At 35.1% G+C, this 22,120-nt stretch overlaps 1 protein-coding gene across 12 annotated transcripts; it reads right to left on the bottom strand.

Moving 5' to 3' along the window:
* Window positions 1-233: 233 nt before the first annotated feature.
* Window positions 234-21,858, bottom strand: LOC122009040. 12 transcript variants are annotated; one of them, XM_042565014.1, is made up of 8 exons: window positions 21,554-21,858; window positions 21,277-21,433; window positions 19,103-20,119; window positions 9,885-10,266; window positions 6,227-9,509; window positions 5,504-6,117; window positions 4,243-4,348; window positions 3,227-3,314 (listed from the first exon to the last, which is right to left on the bottom strand). In XM_042565014.1, the coding sequence occupies exons 3-5, from the start codon at window positions 20,079-20,081 to the stop codon at window positions 9,503-9,505; spliced, it is 1,368 nt and encodes a 455-aa protein (XP_042420948.1). In that variant the 5' UTR covers window positions 20,082-20,119; window positions 21,277-21,433; window positions 21,554-21,858; the 3' UTR covers window positions 3,227-3,314; window positions 4,243-4,348; window positions 5,504-6,117; window positions 6,227-9,502. The 12 variants fall into 12 exon arrangements, with proteins under 12 accessions (XP_042420958.1, XP_042420957.1, XP_042420948.1 ...); XM_042565012.1 differs by having other exon boundaries at window positions 5,940-6,117; XM_042565022.1 differs by having other exon boundaries at window positions 5,940-6,117; window positions 9,885-10,254.
* Window positions 21,859-22,120: the final 262 nt, after the last annotated feature.

Raw genomic sequence — 22,120 nt, 5'->3', positions numbered from 1 at the left:
TCAGTACAAGACACAAGATGAATTCGATAGATAAGCAAACAACTAAAGTCATTCCTTCTAATGAGCGCACACTACATTTCATCACTTGCGTCTCTGAGAATGTTGATGTTTGTTACGAAGTAACACAGTTTAAACGACTTTTTCATGTTTTCCTTTTTGTTTGTAAAATTATCAACAACATAAGAACTAGAGTCATGGATTACTTCACAGAGAGAAAAAAAAAACACACTGAGTGGCACTAAGAAGATGATACGCCAGGTCTTTTGAAAACAAAATCGAAGTGTCAAACCACTTTACTATTTGCTAAAACACAAGTCATTGCACCTTTCAAACACATGCTAGTTAAACAACATGGCGAAAACAGAAGAACAAGCAACTAATTAATCCAGTATGTACAGATGCCTGGTCAACCTGCACACAAGTTGCAGTATGTTACTTGGTGCCAAATATTGAGTGAGATGAGAATTACTGACGATTCAGGATCAAATCCAATCAATGAGTATCAAAATAGCAACAATGCCACCAGAAAAGAAACCGCAGATCCAAATGGACCATTTAATATAAAACATGAAGGGGGGATCACAACCAGCATTCTCGCTGGGTTCATTTGTATGTTTCATTAGAACTCGACAATATATCTATGGAATGAATCTTGTGAAACTGATGCTAGTGGTAGTAGATTTTCTAGCTTAACACAAGACAAGCTTATTCTGGACTAAGCAATAAGACTAATCAAGATTATAATACTATGATATGCTCTTTTCATTTTATTGTAAGGACTATTATTGAGATTGTCCTCTATTATTGAACATGAAGGGAGCTTATTCCTTTTGTGTTTACCAAAAACATAAGAAAATACCTGGAAGTAACCCACCCATCTGAAGTTGAGTCAGTCGCTTCCAAAATCTTCATAGCTGACTCCTTCGGAAATGGTGTCTAGTTTCTTAATGTCTTCTTCTGAGTAATAAAATGTAAAAAAATTGAAGGTTAAAAAAGATAACTCCGTGAAAAATTGCAAATGTGCATCAGAAAAGAAAAGACAAGACAGTAACCTTTGAATTCCCTTCCTGGGGAGTCTGAGAAGTTATTTGAATCATGTGGAAGATAAGGAGATCTATCATAATTCTCCAAAATGTCTTTAAAAAAACGAAATATTATGTTAGAAAATAGAAGACAAAATGGAAATAAAATGATCCATTTGAAGTGCAATGATAGGAATCAACCAGTACAGTGAGCAAAATCATCTGTTAAATCTGAAAAACTGAAATTTCGAGGAATATGACTAAATCCAAGTGTAGAAGTGTCAATATCCAAGAGAGTATCATTTAATGGTTGCCCAGTCAATTCTGAGCTACTGAATGATCCAACTGAAGCATCGCCAATAGATTGGTGTGTGTCCAAGATGCTGCTATCATTACTGAATGGAAACTCAGAATTGTTCAAGTAGTTAGGTTCTGACTTGACTAGCGTTCTGTGCATTCCTCGAATCCCTGCTGTGTTGGAATCATGTGAAGATAACATACTCATTGAAGGATTCATGCTCTCAGCAAGAATAGAGGAATCATTGTCAAGGTAGATTCCTTCTTGTTGTGATGGCCTTCCATTCATAATAGCATTTGGAAAACCTCCATCACAAATCATGCCATCAAGCTGGGCAGATGTAGATGTGTGCTGAGGTATATAGCACAACGGAGGTTGATGCACTAAAAGAGGTAATGTAGTAAGAATCTCCAATAATTTTCCATAACAAGCTGATTTTTAATTATTCACAGTAGTAATCGTTAATCAATAAACATTCCAAAGATAGCATATTAATTTTGTTAAGATCTAAACATGGGATTCCATACTTTTGTTCTGCACATAATGAACTGAGGCCTTCACTCTTCACAATGAACTGAAGTTTGTCCATACATCCTTTTATTAGTATATTGCATATTTTTACTTCAAACCAACCCTAGAATACAACTCGTTGTTACATTGACTAAAAACTAACCTGTAATAACTTGTCACTCATGTTTACTAGAGCCTAGCTGAGATTGCTTTTTTCCTTATCATAGCAGAAACCAGTATATGACCAGATCGTTTAGACATACAACATAAGTGCAATCAGTATGGCATTATTGTTAAACAATAACAGCAATCAGTATATGCTTTCTTTTCTCTTTCTATTTCACATAGTGAAAACCATCCAATTCGGATTTTGATAATGTTATGTTAGAACTGAATTATCAAGGAAAGGCTTCATAACTTGAAAAAGTTTCATAACTTAAAAAAGTTGTAAGTAAACATCTACATATTTTAGTCTACGGTATCATCAATTTTGACTCTGCTATCTTCAGATAATAAACATTAAAATGCCATCTCAATGAAGTTATTCTCGATAGGAAATTTTATTTTATTTTAATAATACTAACTGGATTAAACAAATGTATTAAAAATAAGGCAAGAAAAGCATCCCATGTAGTCTTTGAGGAAGTAGTCTGGATAAAGCCAACGCAATACAAATTGAGGAGAAACTAATTGCACATGATATAAGATGGCACAGACTGGATTAGACAAATAATATATTATTTAGGAAAAGACAAAAATAATGTCATGTATATAATAGAAAACTTGTACGAATTCTGAAGTCACATCTCCAACATTAAAAGCCATAATCCTGTAGTCAATGTTATCTCCAAACTACATTATTCTTAAATTGAATAAATTCATATATTCTCTCCCTTGATTCGGACTGTTTTGAAGAAATTAGTTCATTACTCTTTCTCCCATCAAATGTATGTGATACTTAAAAGTGAAACAACCATTGTTAAACAAATCTATGCTGTTTTCACTCTTCAGGTATGACACCATCCAAGTATAGAAATTCCAAAACACAACTGAGTTATAGTTAATAACATAAAACAAATATGTTAAAAGGAATATGGAAAAGAAAAGGTTGATATAAAAATCATAATCCAAATTCAAGAAATCAAAAAGGTTGAATAGGATACAAAATGGTATATCATCTAAAACTAATCACAACAATGTTTAAGCAAACTCCATGCAAGAGTAATACAGGAGTAATACAAACATAAGCCAATTACAATAGTCAACTAATAAGTAATAAAAGAGTTTTAAAAGAAACATACTAGAAGAAGAATTAGACCCATTGGGCAGAGGCATTCTAGAAACACCAGATGGGCATGCTGTCTGCATCATCTCAACTTGTTTTTCAAGGAGCTTGTTGAAAACCATTATCTGGTTCTTAACAATGAGTCTAACATGATATGCCTCAAAAAATTCTCGATTCTCTTCCTCAAGTTTTTGCCAAACTGTAATGCGAACGATGGGCCAAGCGTTAGCATTTTATGACTAAATAGTATGAATTGTCAATGACTGAAAAGCAAATCAATAATTATCCTAATGGTAACTTTGAAATTCTTGTCAACTGTAAATTGATCTTATATTATTCATCGTATCATTAAGTATAATTATCTCATACTCTCATATAGCAATATTTTGCAGATATACATGCAGACTGTCTAGCATTAAATAGAAGAAAAGATAAGTAGAATTAATTTAACGCTTCCAATTATCCCTGCTTCTTTCAAGGCTCTTATCATTACAGGAATTACTTTCATAAAGCAATATTGGATGATTTAATAGCTCATGAAATATTGTTTAAACAACTTGTAATATCAAACCAAATTGTTTCTTGTAAACCATATGGAGCATAATAAAGTTCAACTATATTGCTTAACATCACTACAATGCACCAACTCAGCTTTTGTAACACTAAAAAAAAAATGTTGAATCAGCTAACACCGAACTTGGGGCGATTGGCACAGCCCCACGGAAGTTTTCCACCAGCCGGTGGGGTAAATTAGGAAGCGCTCGCGGCGGGCGGCCCAGAAGTTCAACATCCCGTGGTTGCACGCCCCATTTAGAGGAAATAGCTGGGGATCGAACCACATGTGCCTGGGTGACAACTTGCCGCCCTTCCGCTGCATCGTAGCCCCGTGGGCAGCTTTCATAGCACTAGATAACACTGAATATGATATGAAGTACAGATAATGTTTTTAACAATTTCAACTCTTTGCATGGCGTTCTTGCTGATACAGTTAATAATTTACAAAAGATTAAACATACTCCATCAAACCGATATGAAATAGAAAAGTAATATGAATTAGATCGAAAAACTTTAATAAAACCTCAATACAATATACTTCAAGCTATAAAGCATATTTATCAAGAAGCTACCAAGTTGAGTGAAACTGGGCTCTATCTTTGCCTGAATAGACAATGTGTCAATTACTTCTTTTTGATTCATATAGAGCTGCAGGCACCGCTCAATAAGGTTCTGAACCTGAAATTTCACAAGTAATAAACTAGAAAATGCATAGTAAACAATCTGAAAAAAAACACACGAACACAAAAATGGTAAATGATATTGGGAATGTTTTTTTTTTAAAAAAAAAACAGATATGTTGATATTTTTGTGGTAAATAGATTAGGAAAAGATGAGAAAAGTCACAAAGCATCAGGTTGTTGCACTTAAATGCTATTAGTTTGTTATTTTTACAGAATGTGAGTCTTGTGAATAGCATTTATTCAAAACATCATATTCATGATGATTCATGTGACTATAGAGAGAACATTCATAGCAACAATGGGAAGGAGGTAAATCATGAAAGGGCCAATTTTGTTACAGCATTTAGTAGAGCTTGATAGAAGGTAACATTGTTTTTTAAAAAAGAAAATAAAGCATAGAATATGAATATAAAATAAGCATATTTTAGACAATACATAAATTACAAACAAATAAAAAACATGATCCTATAAAAGGTGTGGCGTAACAAAATTGAGGTTCCCTCAAGGCTCGTTAAGTTCAAGAGTGCATATCAGGAAACTATGATAGTTGTTATGGTTTGATAAGTCTACTATAATTAAATTGGATTGCATTACTTATTATTTTGGGTGATGTTGTTTAAGCTTAGCAAAGTGTGTCAGTTTCTTAGGTCCAAAACCAAGATTTAGTTGAGCCTCTAAACTAGCACTTGAAGCATGTGACTATTGCTTTTGGGACTGATAGGCCATATAACCACAGGAAAATTATCCATGTAAGCAGAGTAGCTTAGTCACACTTTTTAGCAACCACCAAATAAAATGCACCATTGAAGTCTATGATTGCTTAAATGAATTCCATATCATCAAGAAAAAGTAGGTTGATTTGGTATGCCCTGAAATATTTGTACAATAAGGCAGCCTTGACAGTAGGATGCTTGTTTTATAAGAAAGATCCCCAACTTTCCATTTTCTTTTTCAACAGAAAGAAACTGTTCTTTAGTTTGTCTTGGTAGCAGTTTTGTAAGCAAATTAAGTAAAATTTTAAAATGCATAATCTCTTTCAAATTTTTTTTCCTAGAGAAGAACACTAGTCCTCTCTTAAAAAATTGTTTATTTTTTGTACTTATTTTTCTTGTAAAATTGCTAGGTATAGCTGAGCAAAAGACAATTTTACCTAAGTGATTAGCTGCGACATGGGCTGTGCATGCTTTGAGTGACATTTTTTTTTCTCTCTAAGATCAGAGAAGTATCATTGGGTGGGTGAGAATTCCATGAGGTGACTAATGCCAAGTGTCCTAAAATTTAGATATGGTCTTCAATTTAGTCTTACATTGGCAAGAGAGGAAATATTCCTTGGTTAGCTAAGGTAATAAGGCAAATCTACCTAACTGGCTAATTAATTAGAACTGATGGACCTCTAACCACAAGATACCTTTTTTTTTACCGAATCATATCATCGAGAAACAATCTTGTCGTGACTCATTACCTACAGCTCCATCCTCAAGCTCAATTACGAGCCAACTTTAACACCCTAACTTATTGGTGAAGAGCAGGGGTTCACCCTAGCAACACTAAAGTCTATGGCTCTAACAATTCAAAATGACCAGCACCTTAAATTGGTTTCCCTCAATCCTTTTAACCAATGGATCATCTCACATCACCAACTTGGGGCTTGTGTGGAAGTTCCGTCAATATCACCTGGGCTCTTAGCATGGCTCAATGCATAACACTGCTTCCGCTACACTCGCTTGTCTACGGCCTACCAACTGAATCCACAAACGTTCAGCGCTGAATCAAAACAAATCGACAGCAATAGACAGAGAGATCAAACAACTAAAACAAGGAAACGTGACCGCGATCAAAAGAAGCAAAACCTAACACGGCAAAAGATACGTACCAGTTGTATGTCCTCACGAGAAACCTTTCTGACTTCCCCACCCTCCATGGTTTCCCCTCGCTCCGGTCCCCAAACCACCAGGATCGCGGTGCCGAGGACGGATCACCAAGGCGTACCAAATCAACTCGTCAACCTCAGATGATCATGGAAGAACGAACCGCGATCCGCCTGAAGAAGAAGGAGTAAATCGAACTGGATTGAGAGAGGGGAGAGACGAGAAGATGCAGAAAGCCCTCGAGGCGGAGCTCGCCGGAGAGGTGGCGCTTGTACAGCTGGCAGAGAGCGAGGGATTGGGGCTGGAAATTGGAATCGGGCAAAGAGGCAGCTGGAATCGGAGTGACACAAATGAGAAGGAAAATGAGGGATCAGACGGAGCTCCACGTCGCCATTGATCATCAATCCAACGGTTCCCAGATTTTGTTTCTTTATTTGTGTTATTTTTTTTATTTGGTTTTGGATTTGAACAAGAAAATAAGACGACAAAATGGAACTGATAAGGATTTAAATCGTGTCAAATATAATTCATCCATATATCTATATAAATAAATTAACCACATTGTTTTTAATGAAAAATTATTTCATATTCATTATTTAATTTTAAATATGTTGGGACATCTAAAATTGTCAAAGGCGATAACTGGCGCAGTTTTAGTAAAATAGATAAATAAATAAAATAATTTTCTTCATACTTAAATAATAAATGAAAACTATTAAAACGGAATAAAATTTAAAAACCATGATATATTAATTTAGTTTACCTTGAATTCAATTTTTAATTCAATTTAATTTAAATTTTTTTTTCTTGACCAAATCGGTTTCGTTCATTTAAGATTGGACAACATTGGAATTGGATTTGATATGATTAATTTAAATTTAAATGAAACCAAAATAACAAATTTAAATTTATGATTGTGCTACCTGAAAATTTTAAATTTTGATTCTTCTATTTGAATTACATGGTTATTAAAGTCATAAATTCTGATGTTAATTCATCAACAACCGTAATTACTACCCTTATCGAGACATGCACAATTGACTGCTGAAGTCAACTACTATTTCAGACTGATACACATAATAGTAAACAATTGGCTTTCAAAATCGATTGTTTTGAATTTCTTGAAATAGAAGAGTTGACTCAAAACAAAATGATATTTAATGAACTCACAATAATGCAATAATTGATTGAATAACTCTAAACAGTAGACTGTTGCCCGAGATTCTCTACAAATCGTATTGATCTTCATTGTATATAATTAATCAAGCATCCGACCTATTTATATGTAATCTAAAGATTAAAATTCAACATATGATAGATTTGGAGAAATAAACAAGGATCAATACCCGACGAAACCAACAGAAAATACCTTTTCATATAATGACTCTCTTCAAATTACTATGGGACCAACCGTGCCAGTATCAGCATATGAAATTTGCAAAAAAAATTAAAATTCATAATATTCATTTAATTGTGAAGGTATCCATAAGATATTAAGATATTTAAACTCATATGATAACATATATGAAAATATTTATTAATCAAAATGACATCAACTATCAATGGATAAAAAAAAAGTATCTAAATTTATAGAACTCTTGTAATTCAAAAATTATGCACTCGTAAATATACACGCCATTTAAGAAAAACAATAGATGAGTATCATATATCAAAGAGCTTCTGCATTCATAAAATAACATAAATTTTAACTTCATCGAAAGACTTTTAAGTTATTAGAACAAAAGAAATTGCCACACAATTTTAAAACTATATTTCTCAAGAAAGGGACAAGAAATATATAAGAATTTACAACTTTAATGCCAAGCATATTTCTCAAGATACTTTTTTTAAATAAATGGGGCCTAATATAATAAATCATGCAAAAGTTATTTTAACTTGTCTGTATTGTGTTTTGTAAAAAGATTAAACAATTCTCAAGTAACAAAGTAATTTCATTATTTTAATGTCAATAATTATAGAAAGTGTAAACGAACATTTCAGATACTACATAATGGTAAAACAATTGCAGCATGATATAATCAAATTAGAAATCCTTCCAATAGATTCATGATCCAACTCAACAGTGCCATGGAGCACCAAGATTTTATCTTAGTTCTACTATATTATATGTATTCTTTTATCACAGCTAAGAAAACAAAGTTAAGAATAAAATAAAAGTATTACAAGTTCTAAATCCCACAGAATTGGAGAAAATACTAAAAAGACACTGACATTCAATTTGACTTATAATGATAACATTTTAGTCATAATTGCTGCCTACAACTTGTAGTTTGCAATATCCAGAACTCCCATGTGTTTTCCACAAGTTGTGGCAGAATTTTGAACCTTTCATCCTTTTTTGAAGCAAAAGCTTGTACATGTTTTTGACATAATATCTATACAGTAGACCATGAACGTTACCAAATAGCTCATGTGATAGGTAAAAATCAAAGAGCGCCCTTATTTTTGTTATCATAAAAAAGGCACCCCATGTTTAAAAAAATATATTAAATGGTCACCCTTTTCATTCCCCAAATACTTTTGTTCAAGTACTGCTGTAGCAATTTTGATCAAAGCTAGTAAAACATCCTCAAAATTAATATTCAATAAATTCAATATTGGTTAAAACTCCTCCAACGTCTTCAAAACTAGTCCAACTTAGTTAAAATTGGTCAAATACTATTGGAACAATTTTGCAGAAACAGCTACATTTGCAGTAATTTTGGCTAAAAAGTACTACAACATGAAAGAATTTTAATCAACCCTGCTACAAGATAGAGCAATTGACTAAAACCGTTTAGTGTAGCTTTAGCCAAAAATAGGATGGATATTCTTTTAATTTTTTTAACATGGGGCGTAAATGATAACGAAAATAAAGAGCACCTTTTTGATTTTTTGCCTTTATTATAGTTACCCATCAGGACGAGAGCTTTTCTCAAAAGTTGCATTGATTGCAAGAGGAGAGGATAGAATTTTCTCTACATAGCTACAACTTGACATCTTTGGTGGCACCTTTATCTCCCCATTCTAAGTTATATGGAAAATCAAGCATAATTGATTGCAGGAAGAAGTGACACCACAGACGATAAACCTACTACGGTCTAGTTACCCCATACCTGTAGGGATCTTGGAACTGAAGAATGATGTTTGCAATACCTGCTGATAGAACAACTTAGGTATAGATTCAGAAACCTTCAGGTGCTGTGATTGGGACCATGTTACGCAGAGCTTGTGATTCCACAAGATGACAGCGCATGCCCACATGCTCAAAGTCATGAAGATTAAATCCTGCAGAAAATAAAAGTTGGAATGTCTCTCTTTTTTAATGTCTAGAAGATAGCAAAAAAGATGAGAATATTTAATAGTTGACATGGTATCTAGGACTGTAATCATAAATGAAAAGTGCCAAAAAAAAATGGCAATTATTTAATTGTAAAACTTTCTAAGATTAACTGTATTTAACATATTCAAGTATAAGGAGGTAGTGACATCAATTAGAATGCAAAAAAAAGTCTTCTTTTTGAAGGAAATCAAGAAAAATTATGGGCCCGACAGAAACATAGCATTTCCCTTGATTTTCTCTTTTCAACAACTATTTCATATGCATGTACAATTGGAAGAGTGCTAATTCTAAAAATTGTGAATATGATTATGGTCACACACCTGTCAACTGGTCTGTCCAGCTTCAATAAACTTAACTGTATATCTTGCTGAAGTGAGGACCAACCAGGTTCATAAGCTTCAAGGAATCCAAGCTTTGCCTTGTTAGGAAGGTCATGTGGATGAACAAATGGAACCCCTGGAGGCCATCCTATCTCCATCCTTATCTTCCCACACGGGCTATCTGGCGATATCATGTGGCGTTCACATTCCTTGACATTGCAAAATCTGAGTTTAACTCCTTTCTTTTCGGCAATTGCTTGAACACGTTCTTTAAGAACCCTCTGTGCCTCTAGACGTAGTTTCTTAGAAGGGGGCAAAGACTTGTGCCCTTTCTTTCCTCTCTCCCTCTTTATATCAGGCTTCAGAGTTGCTGCAAAAAGATCTAAAATTGATCACAGGCTAGCAATCAGGACAAAGGAATTCATTTTCCCTCAGAAGCAAAAGAAATATAAATTCATTTGGAATAGACAACCAAGGCATAATTAAAATTATTAAGGAATCAAGAAAAAAAGGGGCAGCAGAATTCAGTTATTGCAATAGGCATTTATAAGCATTACACGAACAAATAATATGAGATCACACCAACAAGTTGCAAACATTGATTGGGCCTATATTACCCCAATTCTTCATTTTTAAAAAACAATCAAAAGCCTTAAATAGTCTAATAATGTTAGAAAGAGATTTCGTAACATTTTTCCAAAAATCTTATCTTCTATTCTTTTCTGCCGTCACAACTATATCATAATTTTTAAGCCAACTGTAAAAACATACGAGTGATAATTAAATACTAATGGATGATAATCAAATCCATGGATTGAGATTCCGTTTGGTGGCATTTGATGTAGGTGAAACTTATTGTTCCTCATGCCAACTAACATGTGGAACAACCTCGAGACTATGGCACATTGACAGGTCACGTTCATGAGAAGTTAAAGTGAAACTCTGGCTCAAATGAGATTTCAATCCTATCATATGAATCTTATCAATCTTGAGCTGTTTTAGTGAATTTCCATACACTAGTAATAAGGCTCAATCGAATAAAATTCATCATTGGTCTCCACCATTAGCACCAAAAGCACACCATGAGTATGATAGCCTCTCAAGATCTCATATATTTACACTAGGATGATAGCACATAACACAGCAATGTTTATAAGTTGGAACGTCATGAACTCTGGTCTTGGATGCACTCAGCTTGAGCAAATTTGCCTATTAGAAGCTTGACAAGCTATATTGAATGGAGTCAAGATATTAGTCAAGAATTATTGAATTTAGAAATTGGCATCACAAGTTGATAACTTATTTGTATCATGGTTAACATAAAATAAATGAGTTTATGACTATTGAATGATAATGACAAGAATTATTGAAGTTACAATTGAATGCTGTGTTTATGACTAGCACCTATTGTGTTCAGGCTAAAATTAATCGCATGTTTAAATGATCAATATTCTAAATAACTGAGAACCGTGTTTATGATAAGCACATACTCCATTCAGGCTAAAATTAACCTCATGTATTTAGATCTTCATAGGTATAATGATAATGACATGGTAAATAATTAGTTGGCTGTTTTGTGCCCCACTAAAAAATAGTCATATATCCTAAGAGCAGTTAGTGTATTTCGATAAACAGCGAAATGCCATATTATGCTTGAGATTAAGTAAAGATCAATGGACTTAGAAATTCTTAAAGGGATTGAATCACCTCCAATTATCAACAAAAACACTGCAAATGAGCCAAACTAGATCTTTGCTAAATGTACAATTTTATTCAAGTTGAGTTGTATACTTATATGTTGCTCATGGTGGTCAGTTTATTCAGTCATTTTTTATAGCTAAAAGAAATGGAAGTTGGACCAGCTTAACCAATGCCTGATTATGTTGAGTATCAAATTGAGAAATGTTGCATTAGCGTCACCTAAAGTTGATTTCTGGCAGGAGCCAGTATGTCCAAGTTGTTGATGTAAAATACCGGAAATAGGCGAATATGAATAAGGGAATTTTTCGGAATTTTTGGATATTTTTCGGGAATTTTGCGGAGCTCGTACGGACGAGTTAACGGGGATAAAAATGGGACCCGGAAAAGGCTGTTTAGGCTACCCCATTTAAAGAGGAAAAGTTTATTTTCTTTTCCTTTTTATTTTGTTTTTCCTTCTCCCCACACGCCGTATTCTCTTCGTTTCCCTTCCTCTGCCGAACCCGGGTGCCGACACCCCATCCGCGCCCGATCCGTGCCCTAACCGGCGCCGCTCGGCGGTTTCCTCCTCTCCCTCGCGTGCATAAGCCGATAACAAGAGAAGCCGGCATTTCTCTTCTCATCTTCTTCTTCCCCAGCCGATTCTCCTCTGCCCTAGCGCCGTCCTCCTTCCTTTTCACCGACGTCGACGACGCCTCGGGGCAGATCACCGGCGATTTGAGCCCGACTTTCCAGATCCCATGTCCCTCTCTTCTACCGAACGCCGACCACCAGGATCGGTACCGGTCGCATGTGCCCTAGACGCCGTCGTCGCACGGAGCAGAGCTGCTCCTTCTCTGCCCGAGTGCCGGCGCCACCGCCGGCCACCCCGTGCCTTAGCCGAGCCTTCTTCCTGCATAGAGCATAGACGACGCCGATCAAGTCGTCCAATTTCGTGCCCTAGATTGGGTTCACTGTCACCTCGCTCGTCGGAAGGAAGGATCAACACCATTGTTGCTGTTCTTGTGGTGCCCTAGCCTTAGTCTTTCAGTTGGGCTCTCTTCTCCAGCACTGACTTAGGGTTTCAGCAGTGGGCTGATAGAAGAGCATCCCAGCCACTGCTGCTTGCTACCATTGTCGGAGAAGAAGGACAGGTGATGGTTTTGTTAATTACAACAGTGATGTAGAATTTTTGTATGCTACTGTAAAGATTTCCTATTTGATAGATTTGGAAATGTTGGTCCAATTGGCAGTGGACAGTAGTGTGAAGTTGCTGGATTTCCGACCACCACAGCACGAAACGCCTGATTGTTTTTCTTGATTTCCATCTTGATCTGATCAGTGTAAGTGTTCCAACAAGTGAGTTTTTGTTTCGTAGATCATGTGTATTGGATCTTGTTAGATGATTAGGTTTACATGATGAATTAGGAAGGGTTAATGTTATATGATTAGAGTTTTTATCCTAAATTAGTTTAGGGGATTTTATTTATCTATTCATTGAGTTGTAGCTAAATAAAAATATATGCAATTGTTAATACAGGATCTTGACGCGAGACGAGTATCTCGGAGTCAGAATTGGACATTTCTATTGGAGGCGGGTACTTTTGACTTATTGTCTCTGATATGCTTAGTAATTAAATTAACAAGATGCATTAATTGTGTTTCTTACTTGTTTCGGTTAATCACTGCCCAATACATGCTACCTGTTGATTGATTGTTTGTTTACATCTTGTATGGATATGTACCTGATTCCACATGCTCATGGGTAGTGATATAACCATATTTTACCATGTCAGGACCTAGGTTTGATACCTTATAGGATCAGATACCTTGATATGATTCATTCGCTTTGGTGCACATTATGATATATCCGGAGATTGGTTTAGTATATTACCATGTTTAGTGACATGCACCATTCGCATGATTGCATCTTGAGTGATTGATTGCTCCTTTATTGTCGAGCACTTTGCCAGTTTCGTGCTCCGTTGTGGCGCTCATGGGTAGCGAGACACAGCGTGGTAGCACGTCGGTTTGACTCTTCCTGCTCCGTTGATCCGCTCATGGGTAGTGTGACGCAGTAGCACGTTAGAGATTCCTCTCCGTCATAGTGTACTGGGAGATGAGAGCATTGGGCTCCCCATTTATGATTTGGGGTAGAGTACGTATGTACTCGACAAGATCCCGTCCACTCGATCACTCATCGGAGTAGTGTTGCAGAGTGCACGGTTGTCACTACCCACTCGGTCCCACCGTTGTTGTGAGTCGGCTGACGGGGTGACCATGACATTCGCATCATATGCATGATGCATTTATTGTTGTGTTTGTGTTTGTTGCACTTATATGCCGCATTGCTTGGATACCTTGATTGACATGCATCTGTCTTCTATACCTTCGATCGTTTGTCCTTTTACCGGTCTGGTTAGTCTGATTCTCTCTGCCTTCTTCGGTTTGTAGTTACCTTTATCTTTATCAGGGACGCATGATTAGTGCTAGGTGTTATTTCTTTACTTTGCATATCAACTGCACTGAGTGTTGGACTCACCCGCCTCCATTGTTGTTATTTTCGGGTTGATCTGTCGGGAGGGAGTTCCAGTTGCTAGTCCCCTGACCTCCAGCTATTTGCTATCGTTTGTATTGTTTTGATTCTCACTTGACTATATTTGGATTTGGATGTTGAATACTTAGATATTATATAATTTGTCTCGTTGATGGATTTGTTTTCGATTTTATATTACTACATGTCTGCCTGGACGGCAGAAGAGGTAAGAAAATCGGATTTGGGCTTTACGAGTATAGTTGAGTAGGGTTGATTTCGAGTCAGAGTATTACTATGTTGTTTATTTTATTAACTGCGTGGTTGTGACAGCCAGAGGCTGAATATATATATAAACTGCGTGTGATTGATTTTTATTTACTGTTATTATTCCAGCCGCCTGTGGCTGAGGTATTTGTGAGATGTAGAAAAGTTTCAGATTGTCCACCGTACAGGGGAGATGCTGCCGAAATTTTCTCGGACAGGGTCTCCTCTGGGGCGTGACAGTTGACTACCTAGTTTACAAGCTTTTTCAATGTAGACTACGTTGGAAATGATTACAATGCATCCTCCAAAACCTAACAATTCTATCTTATTGCAAAAATCAGATAGGACTTATTTTAGGACATCCTAAATAAAGAATTAAAGTTTTTAAAAACCACTCTATTTGCTTCATAAGAAAGTTCTCAATAGGAAGCCATGATGACACCCTCAGTTATTAAGAGTTCTTGGCTAAATGTACAGTTTATTCAAGTTGAATTATATACTTATATGTTGCTCATGGAGGTCAAGTTTATTCAGTCATCTTTTATTGCTAAAGGAAATTGAAGTTGGACCAGCTTAAACAATGCCTGATTATGTTGAGTATCAAGTTGAGAAATGCTGCATTAACTTCTAAAGTTGATTTCTGGCAGGAGCCAGTGAGTTCAAGTTGTTGACTATCTAGTTCACAAGCCTTTTTTTCAATGTTGACTATGTTGGAAATGATCACAATGCATCCCCCAAAACCTAACAATTCTGTCTTATTGCAAAATCAGATAGGACTTATTTTAGGACATCCTAAATAAAGAACTGAAAATTTTAAAAACCACTATATTTGCTTCATAAGAAAATTCTGAATAGGAAACCATGATGGCACCCTCAATTATTAAGAGTTCTTCATAAGAAAGTTCTCAACAGATAACCATGATGAGGCCCTGAATAATTAAGAGCTCCATCAGCAAATAGTAATATTGCAGCTTCTGTCAACAATCAACAGATGGCCAGTTAATAATTTTTTGTAATTGGCATACTAATCTCCAGATTATTTCTAGCTGACTGCAAATTGTGGGTAGAGCCTACTTTGGATGATTTTGACATCCCTCAATTAAAAATCACTAGGCATTCAACATAGAATTGTAAAGTGAATTAAATTTTGATATTTTGACCCAACTAGCACAATCAGACAACCACCTAAAGTTTCACCCCTGTTATAATCTTATTTAGGAAAATTTCAAATTAAATGTTATATTATAACCTAAAATTGGAATTTGTAATTTGAACTTTGAAGCCTAAATTTATAAAATATTTTTATGTTTAGTAAATTTTGATTTTTAAATTGATTATAAGTTATGGTATTCATTTGATGAAATTTAATGCTTTCTTAAAGAGAAAGCTTCCTATTTTCCTTCAACAGTATTATAAATTAACTCCCTCTCCTCCTCCCATGTTGAAACCATTGGTTCACCAATGGTGGGAAGAGGAGAGTTATTTTTTTTTTCCAAACTAGAGTAGGTTCTTCCACTTTTATCTTTGCCATGCACATATTTTTGAAAATTTTGTTCTTATTCTATTCGTATCTTTGTTCTTATCTTTAGTCATGACTTGTTGCATATTAACTACAATCCCATTTTAGTTACTAGTGCAGTCTGATACAACATAGAGAATCAGTAATTTTAGTTGGCATGAGAATAGCAAATTTTAATTGACATACTGATAAACCCTATTTTCACATCTATAGATGCAAATACATGCTTCATCAAACATTTCTTTGTATAAACAATGCAACTAATATAATCTTTAAGTTGGCATAAGTTTCACAATTCATTATTATAGGTGCTACAATGGACATGCATGCATCCTTTAACCTTCCATATAGCTTTGGGTATTGTGATTTATTTATTATTTTTCAGAGGATACATTCAATTAGAACAATGTCTATGAAAGACCAGATTTAGTATTTTTCTAGTCATTTATATAGATTGTAATTAGATAGTTTTGTAAATTCACAAACTAGGTAAGATTGCTAGAAATCTTTATCTAATTGGGTAAACTTTCAAATAGTTAAATCAAGTGACAAGTAGATTTCTTTATGATATGGTGGTAAATTAATTATTTGAGATACGACAAATTGATGATAAGCTTGATTTCTTTTGGATAAGAATTTTAATCAAATTGAATTTGAATTAGTCATTATAGTGATCCCTAGATACTATCTATAATAAATATGTAACTTAATGATTGTTGACTTATTGAACCTCAACTAGATATTTTTTATGAATTACGAACTAATTAGAGTCTAATATTGATGATTGAACGTAGTCTCTTGGGAACCTAGACTTGACCTAAATCTTTATTCTTTAATTTAATACCAGTTAAATATTAGATTGTGCAGTCATTGACTTGCCAAATCATGTTACAAGAGCCCAGATCTTAGTTTAACTATGACCATAATTGAACCATGATTGAATATAGATTTAAAGCTATTGTTTTGTCATCGAGTTCTAACCAAATCTTGAACCCATAAGTAAAGGTTAGTTACATTTCTTACTATATCGTAATTACTTGGATCAACTTACTAATTAATAATTTAGCATTATTTTAAAAATTGGTTGCCAGACTCATTAGAATTTTGGTCCCTCTTGACTCAACTAAGATATTTAGGAGTAAATCATTCTTTGGCTAGGGATCAATTTATATGAAATTGAATGTGTAATCTGTACCAAGTTTATGGAGTTGCACCATTGTCCCATAGGTAAAGGTTACAATTTTCTCCTGTTTGGTATCCATAGTTTTCTAATTTAAGGTAATTATAACCTTAACTTGAGATGTAAGAGGCACAATAATGAGCATACATGTAGCATGCAACCAACCAATGATGACTTAATTAGTTATTTGATGAAGTTAACTTAATTTGATTAATTATAATTATTAGCTTTCTTAAACACAAATTGGTTCATGATCATATATTGTTCTTAATCTTGATTTACACCAAGTTCATAGAATTAGCACGCTTGACCTGGTTAGTAGGTTGAATTAGTTGTCCATAATTCCTAAACCCAACTAAATTAATAAAATTTAGCCTAATATACATAGCTCTAATAGTCAATATATATGAAAATATAAGGTAATGTTAGTTAAAGACCATGATTCAATATTTAACGAAGTTAGTAAACCCAGTTAGTTAATGAGGATGATTAACAAGTCATTACTATTTGATTATTTAACACAACAGTATAGCTTCAAGATTTTATCCCTTGATAGTGACACGTCTATCAAAAGAATATGACCATTATTATAGATTGACAATAATAGACTTGTTGAATTAAAAATTCAATTGATTAAGTTATGACTATTGATATTGTACTCCATAAATAAATAAAAAATCATCTATAACTTTGAGAATCTTTCTTATAAACAAATCTTCACTCGTGATTATTTTACAAATTGATCCAATAATTCCATAATAACTCTTACAATGATGTTTTTGACCTCAACACTTGATATTATCGTCCTTACTTGATCTATATAATGCACTTAACTTTGTACTCAATATTCTTGTTATAGAACTTTATATTCCTTATTGTTTCTCAACCACTCATTTTATCCCACATCGTGGGGTATTAGTACTGGTAGCTTATGTTATGTAGTGATACTTTTCAGTATTCGAGTTGTTAAATGTGTGGTAAGAATAGGCTTCATTGTGTGGACTCATATCACACCGTGGCAGGTATATACACCACTCCAAGGGATTGCTGAAGTTTCTCCAAGGGAACCACTCGCGTCTTGGGTGTTGTGCACTTGGCCTTGATATGCCTTTCATCAATATTGACTTAGATTACTTTGAACACTTGTTTGGTAAAGAGGTGTCAATGAAACCCAGTGGGATTGGTAGCATAAACTGTCAATTACTAATGTTCATTCCTTATGTTTTATGTTTCATATGTTGACTTGTACTCTTGTTTATATCATATGCTTATTTATTGTATTGTTTTTGCTTGAAATTGATTTAGTATTGTATACTGTTCTGTTTAATAAACTCTGTTAAATCGGTGTTCATGTGCACCGCTATGTTGTTGAGACTTTCTAGCTTACTTACCCCTTTAGTTGTTTTCTAAACTATTATTTAAATTCCTAAATTTTCCATCTTATGCTTCACCTCATTCTAGGGAAAATCCACTTAGCATGTCGCTAAAACATTGCATTTATTTATATTTTTTATCACAGGTTATTATGAGGAGATTTGTACTCAAATGGTGTTAGCATGAGCTGAGGGATTGAAGGATTGAGTGAGATTTATATGATTATGGCTAGCATTCAATTTGACGTTTAAAAATAAAAATAACCTCCTTCGATGGATTTTGTCAGAAATTTTAAGCATAGAATGATTCTATTTTATTAATTTGTTCAAGAGCATAACAACCTCATTCAAGGAAATGCACCCATTGTGAATACAATGAATTTGCGCATTTCAGTCAGGCCTTCAGTTCCTTAGAACAATGAAGAAAGGTTATTGTGAAGTTGAAAAAGAGACTAATTGATAAGATGAACAGGCACATATGCTTGTAAAGTAAATTTGTGTTCACATGAATGTAAATTGTATACTCTTACCATTGTAATGAAATTGCATAGTGCACACAAGTAATCATAAAAAAAATCAAAAAAGTTATGCTCATATATTGTTTGAATCATCCTGCGATAACAAGATTTTCTTCTTTGATTAAACATTGGAAATAAAATGTTGAGTTACCAGTAGAGTGTGGTCTCCGCATAAATTCATCCACCGATATAGGAATCTGGAATTGTGCTTCGACTCCATACCCAGCTGCTCTCATCTCAGAGCAGCTTAGACTTGCCATTGATCTGGGCATAAGCTTGAAAATCACTGAACTTCTTCCATCTATGTGAGCATGTGAATTAACTATATCCATCCTATGCACAGCAGGCTTCACATAACCAGCAGTTGCCTGGTAAAGTGCTAGTCCAGGATAAACAACTGCATCTTGAGGACCAAGATCACCATCCACAAGTATCCAACGCCCATGAATATCTTTTATATGCATTCCTGCTCTATCTGATTTGACAAGAGTGATTAATGCCTTGTCAATATCATGGTCTGGGGATATGACCATCTGTCCACCTTCCAGGCCTGTCATAGCATGGTGTTGTGCTGCTTGAAATGATGGTCTCGAGTGACAGCATACTGAAAGAACTGAGGAGGAAATTTCTCCATTCCTCAATGGCATGTTATCAAGTACTTCTGTAAATGAAAAGCTACGCAAGTTTAATGAAAAGTTGATTGCATGCAAGATATCTCTGGCAGCCTTGCCAAGTATTGCAAATATGTCAGGCAAGCCACCTGGAGTAAGTTCCATTGCACCATGTGTCTCTACTGGAGTAAGTCCAGGTCTATAATCATATGTTTCTTGCCACAATATAGGATCAGCATAATAACCAGATGTCTTGCACCATTCCCTGGTTTTCTTCGTGTGAGCTATATCAGTAGGAGTATATTCATGCTGATAAAAAAACAAACGAGCAGATTCTAGACCAGATCTGAGAAGAGCACTATCTCCAGGAGGAAACTCAATGACAGCAGCAGAATATTGAGCAAGGGATTGTGCAAGAGTTGATACTGAGATCTTGTAAGAATCTGATGGAAGTCCTTCAGAGGCTACAAGATCTGTAAGCCTTACATGTCCAATAAATGGTATAACACTCCCACCCATTGCACCCTGGTTTTCTTTGAGATATCAAAGACAATAATCTACAAAGGGAGCAAGTTGTGCTAACTTAGATCTTAAAGTTACATCATAATAAAAAATAATGCATTCATTTAAAGAAAATACCTTATAGTTTATTAAGCAAGCACAAAAGCCCATGGAATTCCATTATCTCAAGATTCATCAAATTTCCATGTGGATATAAAAAATCTTACAAATTTATGATGTTTAATTCTAGAACATATCCATGTCAGCACATTGACCAAGCCTTTTCTGGAAATTGATTCTAAGGACATTAGTCCTTGTGGAATTTTATCAGTGTGAACAAAATTAAATTCCAAAAGTTCTTAAGAAACCTCCTACCAAAGAATGGAGACCATAAGTGCTCATTAGTGAAAAACTATAGCTCACTTACAATCAACAAGAATAATAACAGTACACCCCAACTATTTGGAATTATGTACATGAACCTTAACCCATCATGGTTGGTAGTAAAGTTATATTTCTAGTAATGCCCTGATCATTCAGATAACTTTTATAGATGCTAACTATTTTTTGTTGTCCTTGGCTTACAATTGATTTAACTTGTCTAGCTATAGATCTATGCATGGTCTTTGCGCATATATATGCCATCTGACATTGCTTCCATTTTATAATCTCTTAATGTTGCACCTTAATGCTTGCAAATGATACTTTTTAACTTTATTTCTCATTCTTTGTGTTGTTTCTTAATTGTCTAACACTCCGACTCATAAATTGTAACTAGTTATACTACCATCTTATAACATGACTCTGAAAGTCTCTAATCATTTAAACCATCCAACCTTTGTCCTATGAAAAATATCTCTTTCAATTCTACTTGTATAATACAACCCGAGATATCTAGAATTCATACTTGGAAGAATTTTAGATTCAACCGGCTTAGTTTATCTTCCATTATTTCTCCCTTAGAAAATAGGTAAGTTGCAACATAGAATGATACTGCAAAAAGAAAATATGTCTTAGTAATAAATCTTTCATTTTGGCTGTGAAAGTATTGTATTCCATATACATCTATACTACACGTCTCTGTAGCTAGAACATAGGACTTGTTTTCTCAAACAATTGCTACTCAAATTGTAGTATGGAATGGCAATTGTCTCGGAATCTATCAAGCAGAAGTACGAGAAGACTAAAAAAAAAACATGCACCAAAACACTACCTTGGAACTGCATAACAAACCGTTCCACTCATCGCCGGTTAAATATCAAGAACTAACACAAACAAGGTATCCAACCTGTTACTTCATCTCCCACTCACATCATTTGCACTCGCGTTGAACCAGCCAAAATGCCTGGAATAATGAATACCTGGGAAATCTACATACATGTTAAAGAACCTTTTTCAGATGAAACAATGGCATATATTAAAAAGTGGAGGATGAGGGTATTGAGAGAAGGAGATCAGGTCACATGCATCCAAGAAAAAAGTTCACTCACGACGCAGACCGGGAAACTCGTACCCCTCCTCCCGCTTCCGCTTCGGTCGAATCAAGCGCCCGGGAAGATGAGGGCGAGGACTCTGGGACTCCTGAAGTCGCAGCCCGGTAGAGGCGCGGCGCAGTGGTGAAGTAGCAGAGAGCCCTAACGGCGGCACCGGCAGCAAGGCGACGAGGCGACTAGGAGGAGGCGTAGAGGGGGACAGAGAGCGCTAGGGTGGAAAGGAGGGCCGATCTCTTCGGTAGCAAGGGGGCGGCGTTTTTACGGTCTTCGAGTCTGGCCAACGACGCAGAGGGGCCTCGAGTCTGGTTATGCACGTCGTTGAGAATGTATTTGAGTTTTAACGGTAATTTAGTGCCCAGGAAGGTTCCGGCTGACGTCGAGCCGGGCATGGCCCGTATTCCTAGCCCGGCCCGTAAATTTAAAAATGATTTTAAATTATAAAAAAAATATTTTCAGACAGACTAGATAAATAATTTCTCTGGAAACTCAGATATTATGAATTTTATTTCTAATCATTCATAATTCTACCTCTAATCAATTCTAACAATCGTTTGATTAAAAACT

The sequence above is a fragment of the Zingiber officinale genome, chromosome 8A (genome assembly GCF_018446385.1).
Source record: "Zingiber officinale cultivar Zhangliang chromosome 8A, Zo_v1.1, whole genome shotgun sequence".
Lineage (NCBI taxonomy): Eukaryota > Viridiplantae > Streptophyta > Magnoliopsida > Zingiberales > Zingiberaceae > Zingiber > Zingiber officinale.
The sequence above is the reverse complement of the archived record's forward strand: the minus strand, read 5'-3'. Positions and strand labels throughout refer to the sequence as shown.